This window comes from Macrotis lagotis, chromosome 1 (genome assembly GCF_037893015.1).
Source record: "Macrotis lagotis isolate mMagLag1 chromosome 1, bilby.v1.9.chrom.fasta, whole genome shotgun sequence".
NCBI classification, from domain to species: domain Eukaryota; kingdom Metazoa; phylum Chordata; class Mammalia; order Peramelemorphia; family Peramelidae; genus Macrotis; species Macrotis lagotis.
This window is the reverse complement of record NC_133658.1, coordinates 425,221,611-425,231,396: the sequence shown is the minus strand read 5'-3', so window position 1 is coordinate 425,231,396 and position 9,786 is coordinate 425,221,611. Positions and strand designations below refer to the sequence as shown.

The window sequence follows — 9,786 nt, the reverse complement described above, 5'->3', positions numbered from 1 at the left end:
TGAGGACTAAGAGAGGAAAAGATTTGTTTTTCATCACAGAACTAGCTTTAGGATTATGTATGTATTAATTCTGGCAGCTAGGTGGCACAGTGCATAGAGTACCTGCCTAGAGTCAGAAAGATTCATCTTCCTCAGCTCAAATCTAGCCTCAGACCATTTACTAGCAGTAACTAATTTTGTTTGCCTCAGTTTCCTCATCTGTAAAATAAGCTAGAGAAGGAAATGGGAAACCACTTCAGTATCTTTGCCAAGAAAACCCAAGAATTTGACACAATTGAAAAATGATTAAACAACAAAAAATACATCCAACCAACTTCTTGTTCCAAGTCTAAAACTCTTTCCACTAAACCATGTTGTTCCTTTTTTTAAGAAATAGACTGTTTAAGGGTATGTGGTTAAATATCAGTGTAATGGAGTAGGGAATATGCCCAGATAACTTATTAATGGTGATTTTTGGGACCTCTACTTAGGGGAACTGGTGCTGCCCCACCATATGCTGGGAAGCATTCTTTTTCCTATTGGCTGTATAACTAGAATTGTCTTTGTATTTAAGAATGACTTCTTTCTCACATTCACATTTAAAGGTTTAGGACTCCTTCACTTTGGTGTCAGTGGTTGATATCTTTGTTGTTGTTGTTTGTCCTTAGTTCTAGAAAAAGAAATCATGAAGGTGATGCCAGGATTTATAGGTGAATTGGATTAAAGTGAGGGGTTGCTGTGCTTAGTCACCAGCCTCACTTTCTCCTCCAAGCCATCTGGGTCCAGTGAACAGTTATTTATCTGGACAATCTGAGATGGCCTTGGATACAGTTTTGGTCTTTTTGAGCTAAGGTCATTCCCAAGTCTCAGTTTGTCTGAGGCAATGCCTTTTCAAGGATAGGTTAAAATGAAACAAAGAATGGCCTTTTTAACTCAGTCTAAAAAAAAATCTGGGTGGTAAGACCCTCAGTATTTCTGGCCAAAACAGAAACAATTGCTATTTACTCTCTCTCTGAGTTATCAGAATCCAAACAATGATCCCATAAGCCTTGAACTGGGATCTATTACTGGCTAATCAATGAGAGTCAGAGTGATCTGGAAGGAAGGAAGATGTTTTGCCTAACTGGAACTAGTATATCCTTTAGGGGTTGGGGGGGTGGGGCTGAGGGTTTGGGTCTTATGTCATTTGTTTTTGGTTCTGCAGGGACCAGTCTCCATCCTAAGAACTCAGAGTCTGATATCACAGCCAGACTGGTAAGGAATCCTTAAGATACATCATCATCATCATCATAGTAATAATAAGTTTGTCCTTCATTCTTGAAGACCATGACATCAGGGGTGGTGATGTCATGACAGACACATGAATTTGATTTGATTGAGGGGGCTGTGCTAGGTCACCAGCCTCACCTTCTCCTCCAGAGTCACCTGGATTCAGTGACCAGATATGAATCAGGATAACTGGAGATGACTCTGGATGGGAGGCAGTCAGGGTTAAGTGACTTGCCCAAAGTCACACAGCTAGGCTGTATTTGAACTATCCTCCTGACTCCAAAGCCAGAGCTCTATCCACTGTGCCACCTAGCTGTTCTATACCTTGGTAAAAGAGATACAAAAGCTCACTGAAGAAAATAACTTCTTAAAAAGCAGAATTGGGCAAGTGAAAACTAATGACTTCCATGAGATATTGAATTTGGTGGAACTAATATAGGAACTGAACTGAGATGTGAATCTTATACCCTTCCAAGAGGTGATGGGAATGGGAAGGGGATACCCCCCCAAAAGTACTGAGGGAAAAATTTTTGTGTTCTTGCTGCTCTTTAAAGTAAAAATCATTTTGTAAAAGATAATCTATGTTAAGTGTTTAATTGGAACTGGTGTGCCAGTCAATGGGCCACTAGAGATTTGAGGAACACAAACAGTGGAGGCGTGAACAAATGGCAGAGAGGCAAGACAGTAGCCCTCTGAGTACTGGACCCCCAGAAGAGGAGTGTAGGGGAGAGGAATGTAGGGAGCAGCAAATAATGGACCTGACCCCCAAGGAAGGAGGACCAAGGAATCTGATTTATAGTTAGGAGGAAACTTAGAGTCATTTGGTCCAACATCCTCATGTTGCAGGTCAGAAAAACAAAGGCCTCGGGAATTTTAGTGACTTCCCAAGATGATAAAGGTAGAATGAAGCAGAGCTAAAAGCCAGTGTCATGGATTCAAGTTCTCTTAAGACTGTACATCTATTTCTTTTTTTTCTAATATTTTTAAGGTAATGGGATTAAGTGACTTGCCCAAGGTCACACAGCTAGGCAAGTGTCCAAGGTTGGATTTGAACTCAGGTCCTCCTGACTCCAGGGCTGGTGCTCTATCCACTGTACTACCTTAGCTGCCCCTGTAGACTGTGATTTCCTACAAAGCAGTGACACTAGGTGGCGCCAGAGCCCCAGAGTTCAGATGATTCCTCTTCTTCAGTTCAAATCTAGCCTCAGGCGTCTGCTAGCTCTCCAATAACTCATTTAACCTTGTTGACCTCAGTTTCCTCACCTGTTAAATTATCTGGAGGAGATGGCAAAGCACCCTAGTATGTTTGCCAAGAAAACCCAAATCGGGATCCCAAAGAGTCAGTCACAACTGAAATGAGTAAGAAACAAAGCAGTCAGGGATTGTATCATTTTAAAAGTCTCTATCTCTCCAGAATAGAGGGCCTTACACGTTGTAGTTACTCAAGTGTTTTGAATGAAATTGAATTGAAAAGGGGGGGAAAACATAAATGAGGGGAGAGGGGAAAATGACATAAAATAGGAGACAGAGAAGACAAGAGATTGCTAACCTTCAAACTGCTTCACCATTGACAAGGCTTCCTGGTCACTTAAGGAAAAAAAGAGACCCAATTATATAGATAGAAAAATCACCATTTCTTGCCTCTTCTAAAATGGAGATAGGGGGGTCAGTTTCTACTGTAGATAAATCTTGGTGGAGAATCATTTCCATGCTATGGTTAAATCAACATATTTTATTTAACTGTTAAATATTGCACAAATATCTCATTTCATTCCAGTCTTGGACTTGTACACCAATCCTATCTTCCTCTTTCTGTTGGGGGTGCCCCATTCTTCTAGGTAATCCTTCACTCCTCCCCCATCCTTTATCTCTCACTTTCATCACATTACTTACTCTCCTTCATATATTCCTTTATGGCCAAATTGTCCTGATTGCTGTTCCCTGAACCTGATATTCCTCTAACCACCCTCTATGAAATGAACCTTTTCCTTAATGATTTCTAGCTTCCTTCAAGGATCAACTTTCACCTTCTTCATGAAACCTTTTTTTTATTCCCCCTAATTGTTATGGGGGGAGGGACTCTTCCTTCTCAAACCATGGCCTATTATGGATATAAATGTTATATTCCTACCCCTTCACCCCTCTCCAGGAGAATGAAACTTTGAGGACAGGGTTTGTTTACTTTTTTAACTTTGAATTTTATTTATTTTGAGTTTGTGAATTTCCCCCTCATTTGGCTTCCCTCCCCCCACCCCCGCAGAAGGTAACCCGCTAGCCTCCCAGGGTTTATTTTTTAGTAGTCCTGCCCTAGGACGCTGCTCTTTACTTTGTGAGCAGAGTAGGGTCTACTTCAGTCAGGCGAGACGCTGCTGCGGCTGTTGTTGTTGTTGCCGCTGTAGTTGTTGCTGCCGCTGTTGTTGTTGCTGTAGTTGTTGCCGCTGTAGTTGTTGCTGCTGCTGTAGTTGTTGCTGTCGTTGTTGCCGCTGTAGTTGTTGCTGCTGCTGCTGTTGTTGCCGCTGCAGTTGTTGCTTCTGTTGTTGCCGCTGTAGTTGTTGCTGCTGCTGTTGTTGCCGCTGTAGTTGTTGCTGCTGCTGTTGTTGTTGTAGTTGTTGCCGCTGTAGTTGTTGCTGCTGCTGTAGTTGTTGCTGTCGTTGTTGCCGCTGTAGTTGTTGCTGCTGCTGCTGTTGTTGCCGCTGCAGTTGTTGCTTCTGTTGTTGTTGTTGTAGTTGTTGCCGCTGTAGTTGTTGCTGCTGCTGTAGTTGTTGCTGTCGTTGTTGCCGCTGTAGTTGTTGCTGCTGCTGCTGTTGTTGCCGCTGCAGTTGTTGCTTCTGTTGTTGCCGCTGTAGTTGTTGCTGCTGCTGTTGTTGCCGCTGTAGTTGTTGCCGCTGCTGTTGTTGTTGTAGTTGTTGCCGCTGTAGTTGTTGCTGCTGCTGTAGTTGTTGCTGTCGTTGTTGCCGCTGTAGTTGTTGTTGCTGCTGTTGTTGTTGCCGCTGTAGTTGTTGCCGCTGCTGCTGTTGTTGCCTCTGTTGTTGTTGCCGCTGTAGTTGTTGCCGCTGCTGCTGTTGTTGCCGCTGTAGTTGTTGCTTCTGTTGTTGTTGCCGCTGTAGTTGTTGTTGCCGCTGCAGCCCGGTTAATTCATCCACCGGCATTTACTCCCGTCTCCACCCGCCGCCAGGAGCTGGCCTAGGTCTGGGAACCCGAGGAACGAAGCTCTGAGACTCGCCGCCGCCCATTCCGCCTGAGTCCCAACTGTACAGATCTAAAGGCCTGGAAATGCCGAGGTCTAATGGGGAGGCTCAGCCGGGACACCCTCCAGGGTGGGGGCTCCTCCAGATTCCACTTCTCTCAGCTGTAGGGTCGGTAAAAACAAAGCAAAACAAGCCACCCAGGACCGAAAGCCAGCACTAGTCTCTTATCGAAGTACACAGACCAAAGCGCTCTTTTATCCTGGACCCCCTCAGCAGAGTGGAAGAACACTGGTGGGGTTTTTTGCAAGGCAGTGGGGTTGAGGGGCTCGCCCAAGGCCGCACAGCTAGGTCAGTATTCGTGTCTGAGGCCGTTCTTGAACCCAGGTCCTCCTGACTCACGGGCCCGTGCTCTAGCCGCCCCCCGTTTTCTCTTTTAAAAGAAAAAAGGTGATTTCAGCAGATTGAGGCCATCGGAGTGAAATAAAGTCACTGCTAACACCTCCCACCCTGCCTCGGGAGGGGGCAGAGGCCGCCCCCAGGGCTCGGCCCGGGGCAGGGACGCGAGCCCGCGCGAAGCCAGAGCCTAGACGGCAGGGCCGGGAGGGGGCTCTGCAGACAGGCTCCCCGACTCCCCTTCTCCCGAGGGCGCGGTCCGGAAACCGCCTCGGCCCCCGCTTGGGCAGGTGCCCGTGAGGCCCGGGCGCCCCCCTCCCCAGGCCGCGCAGCCCCGGGCCCGCTGACTGGGCCGCCCCGCCGGCCCCGCCCCGCCCCGCCAGGTGCGCCGGCCGTTCAAAAGGAGCTGCCGCCGCCGCCGCGCAGCCCCGGAGCCTGGTCCTCCCCCCATGCCCCGGCCCGGCCCGGCCCGCCGCCCGCAGCAGCGATGGGCAACAAGATCCCCCGCGGAAACTTCGAGTGGGTCTACACCGAGCAGCCCCACACCCAGCGGCGCCGGGAGATCCTGGGTAGGTGCCGCCCGGGCGGCCGGGAGGAGACGGCGGGAGGGGCGCGGCCGGCGGGGGCGCCGGCTCCTCCAGGCCCGGGGACGGGCAAAGCCAGACCCCGGGAACCCCGGGAACCCCGGGCTGCCGGCGCCGCGCTCCTCCGGCCCCTCGCCCAGCGGTCCAGAAGCTCCGCCTGTCTCTCGGTCTCTCTCTTCTCTCTTTCTCCCTCTGTCTCTGTCTTTTCTCTCTCTGTGTCTCTCTAGTTCTCTCTGTCTCTCTGTCTTTGTCTCTTTTTCTCAGCCTCTCTGTATCTCTCTGTCTCTATCTCTATTTCTCTCTCTGTCTCTGTCTTTTCTCTCTCTGTGTCTCTCTAGTTCTCTCTGTCTCTCTCTTTGTCTCTTTTTCTCAGCCTCTCTGTATCTCTCTGTCTCTATCTCTATTTCTCTCTCTGTCTCTGTCTTTTTTCTCTCTCTGTCTCTTTAGTTCTCTCTCTGTCTTTGTCTCTTTTTCTTTGCCTCTCGGTATCTCTCTGCCTCTATCTCTATTTCTCTCTCTGTCTCTCTGTCTCAGTCTCTGGCTCTCTCTGTCTTTGTTTCTTTTTCTCTCCCTCTCTGTCTCTATCTTTATTTCTCTCTCTCTCTCTCTCTCTCTGTCTCTCTGATCTCTCTTGGTCTCTTTTTCTCTGCCTCTCTGTATCCCTCTGACTCTAATCTCTATTTCTCTGTCTCTTTTTTTCTATGCCTCTCTAGTTCTCTCTGTCTCTGTCTTTGTCTCTTTTTCTTTGCCTCTCGGTATCTCTCTGCCTCTATCTCTATTTCTCTCTCTGTCTCTCTGTCTCAGTCTCTGGCTCTCTCTGTCTTTGTTTCTTTTTCTCTCCCTCTCTGTCTCTATCTTTATTTCTCTCTCTCTCTCTCTCTCTCTGTCTCTCTGATCTCTCTTGGTCTCTTTTTCTCTGCCTCTCTGTATCCCTCTGACTCTAATCTCTATTTCTCTGTCTCTTTTTTTCTATGCCTCTCTAGTTCTCTCTGTCTCTGTCTTTGTCTCTTTTTCTTTGCCTCTCTGTATCTCTATCTCTGATCTCTGTCTCTTTTTCTCTGCCTCTCTGTATCTCTCTGTCTCTATCTCTATTTCCTCTCTGTCTCTGTCTTCTTTCTCTCTATGTCTCTCTAGTTCTCTCTCTATTTGTCTTTGTCTCTTTTTCTTTGCCTCTCTGTATCTCTGATCTCTGTCACTTTTTCTCTGCCTCTCTGTATCTCTGCCTCTATCTCTATTTCTCTCTCTGTCTCAGTCTCTGACTCTGTCTGTCTCTGTCTTTGTTTCCTTTTCTCTCCCTCTCTGTCTCTATCTTTATTTTTTCTCTCTCTGTCTCTCTGATCTCTTTGTCTCTTTTTCTCTGCCTCTCTATATCTGTCTCTATCTCTATTTCTCTCTGTCTCTGTCTTTTCTGTCTCTCTAGTTCTCTCTCTGTCTCTTTTTCTTTGTCTCTCTGTATCTGTCTCTCAGATCTCTCTGTCTTTGTCTCTTTTTCTCTGCCTGTCTGTATCTGTCTCCCCCTCCCTCTGAACTATCTCTATTTCTCTGTCTCTTTCTTTTCTCTCGCTGTCTCTATCTCTATTTCTCTCTGTCTCTATCTCTGTTTCCCTTTTTGCTCTCTCTATGTGTCTCTAATCTCTGTCTTTGTCTCTTTCTTTGCCTCTGTATCTCTGTCTCTCTGATCTCTCTTTGTCTCCTTTTCTCTGCCTCTCTGTATCTCTGTCTCTATCTTTCTATCTCTATTTCTCTCCCTGTCTCTGTCTATTTCTCTCTCTATCTCTCCCTGCCTCTATCTCTGTTTCTCTCTTTTTTCTCTCTCTCTGTCTCTGTCTCTTGTCTCTGCATCTCCCTCCTCCCGTCCCCGAGGGGCGCGCGGTCCTGGTCCTCTTTCCTTTCCCTCCCCCGGCCCCCACTCCTGAGCTGGTGCCGGCTGGCGCTCGCCCCCCGGCCATCCTCCTCCACCACCCTCCTTTCCACTGAGCCGGGACCGCGCTCAGGAGCCCCCCCTCCCGCTCCGTCATCGGACCTTAGGGCCGCGGGGGCTGGGGAGGGCCCAGAAGCGCTCACAAGTGGCCAAAGGCGCAGGGGCTCAGTCCCCGACATTCGGAGTAAAACCCCCCAGCGCCCGGAGTGGAAGGCAGGGAGTCAGTCACCCCTGCCCAGGAGACACTGGGGAAGCCGCTGGGCATTCCTGAGCCTCCGAGACCAGGGCGGCACACAGGTTTTCTTTGTCTCTTGTTGGGGAAAGGGGAAGAGTTCCAGGCCCGTTTGTCCAGAGGTCTAGGTGGCATCTCTCTGCCTAACTGGGATCTGAAGGTTAAGGCCCCTTGGACTCTGTGTTCAAGACCCTGATCGTGTTTGTATTTTTATCTATGAGTGCATTTGCCTGTAACTCTAAAGGTCAGGGGTGGGAGCAAGCAAGGCCCCAGGTGAATCTGGATGTTTCTAACAGTATATAGTGAGGGTCTGGGGGAGCTCTGTACCTTTCTTTCTACTTTTCCCCTCCCTTCTCTTCTACCTTCTTGCCTCCTAGGGCATCAAATTCACTGTGATCTGCAAATACATGGTAGAATAATGACCAGAAATTGGCAATAATAGGAAGAGGAAAATTTGAAACATCCTTATCATCATCATTATTATTATTTTTTTGGAAAGGCAAAGGATTTATATGTACAAAAATGTTTATAACAATTCTTTTCTGGTGTCAAAAAATAGGAAATTGAGGAGATGCCCCTCAGGAAATGGACGAACAAAATGTGATATGGAATAAGAAATGATGAGCAGGATGTTCTCAGAAAAACCTGGAAAGCCTTATATGAGCAAAATAAAATGTACTGTACAAAGTAATAGCAATATTATAAGATCAGCTGTAAATGACTTAGCAATGATCTCCACAAGGTAACTCGGAACTCATGAAAAATGTTATCCAAAGAAACAACTGATGGTGTCTGAATACAGATTGAAGAATATTTGCTTTTTTATTTTATTTTTCTCGAGGGTTTTTTTTTAGGTCTACTTTTTTCCATAAGATGACTAATATTGAAATGCTTTGTGTGACTACATATGTATGACCTGGATCAAATTGCTGGCCTTCTCAATGAAATCAATGTGGGAAAGGAGGAAAGGGAGAGAATTTGAAACTCAACGGTTTAAAAACAAGTGTTCAAAATTGTTTTTACATGTAACTGAGGAAAAATAAAATAATAAATTCTTTTTTTAAAGATTATTAAAGATCTTTACTTCTCAGCAGAAAAGGGGAAACACATAAGCAAAAAGTTGCATTCATGGTCAGATTTTACAAGGAGAAGGTTCAATTCTGAGAACATGTCACTACCTCTATATCTCCTAGCCAACAGTCACAGATCAGCATATGGTACAGTTATATATTAACTATTTACAATTTAAAGTATTTTTCCCTGGAAAATATAAGTACAAAAATAAAGAAAAGAAATAAGGTTCTACCATTTGGTTTTATCTGAAGTAAAAGCTTTAAAGAACTGGTAAAATAATAAATTCTAAAAACTTTTTTGAAAGGCTTTCATGGGTGTGTTTGTTTGGAATGGGTGAGGAAGTATAGCCTCTAAGGTATTTTTACCTCTAACATTTGGAGAAAGGTTGTGATGGATTTATAATTGTCTAGTGCTGACTTAAAGTTATCCTTTGGGACCTTTTGTCTCCTCTACTTGCCAAAGAAATCTTTGATATTTAGATGATATGATTTCAGTTCTACTGGGTGTGAGTTTTGTGAAAACATTGTTTTTTGTTAACTGTTGTCTTCAAACAAAATCAGAGTACAGTTCTTGGTAGTTTTTTGATCTCATTTTGCATGTTTATTTTAATTATATAATAATGGTGCCTGATATAATGCTTTAAGTTTTTAAAGTGCTTCCTCCAGCAATTCTGTGAGGTAGGTGATAGGGCAGATATGCTTATCTTCATCTTACAGAAGAAGAAACTGAGTTTCAGCAAAGTTCAATGCTCTTTTACTTAGAATTACACATGTAGTAAGTATCCACGGTAGAACCTATTCTTTCCAGAACACCGCTTAAAAAGCTTTTCAGATTGAGGGTTTTTTAAATGAACAAAGTCAAATTTCTTTCCCTCCCCCCATCAATCAATGAAAAAACCAAAAACAAATATCCCTTGTAACAAATATGCAAAATCAAACAAAAAAAAATTCCTGGATTGGCCATATTCAGAAGCACTTACTTATTGTTCTTCCTGAAACTATTTACCTCTCTGTTGGAAGAGAGGTAGCATGCTTCACCCTTACTCCACTTGACTGGGCATTATGTTGGTCAGAATTCTTAAGTCTCTTGAAGTTAGTTTTTATAGTGTTTTTCTTATTAGATAAGTATTCTTCATTTTATATCAGC

At 45.2% G+C, this 9,786-nt stretch overlaps 1 protein-coding gene across 1 annotated transcript in view; it reads left to right on the top strand.

Annotated features, from left to right (window-relative positions):
* The first annotated feature begins 5,316 nt into the window (after nt 1-5,316).
* The window catches only part of DEGS2 (delta 4-desaturase, sphingolipid 2), an 84,939-nt gene continuing 80,469 nt past the window's right edge, over nt 5,317-9,786 (top strand). The window contains exon 1 of the mRNA XM_074213079.1: nt 5,317-5,398. Within this exon, the coding sequence (XP_074069180.1) occupies nt 5,317-5,398 (82 nt within the window). The remainder of the gene's footprint in view (nt 5,399-9,786) is intronic.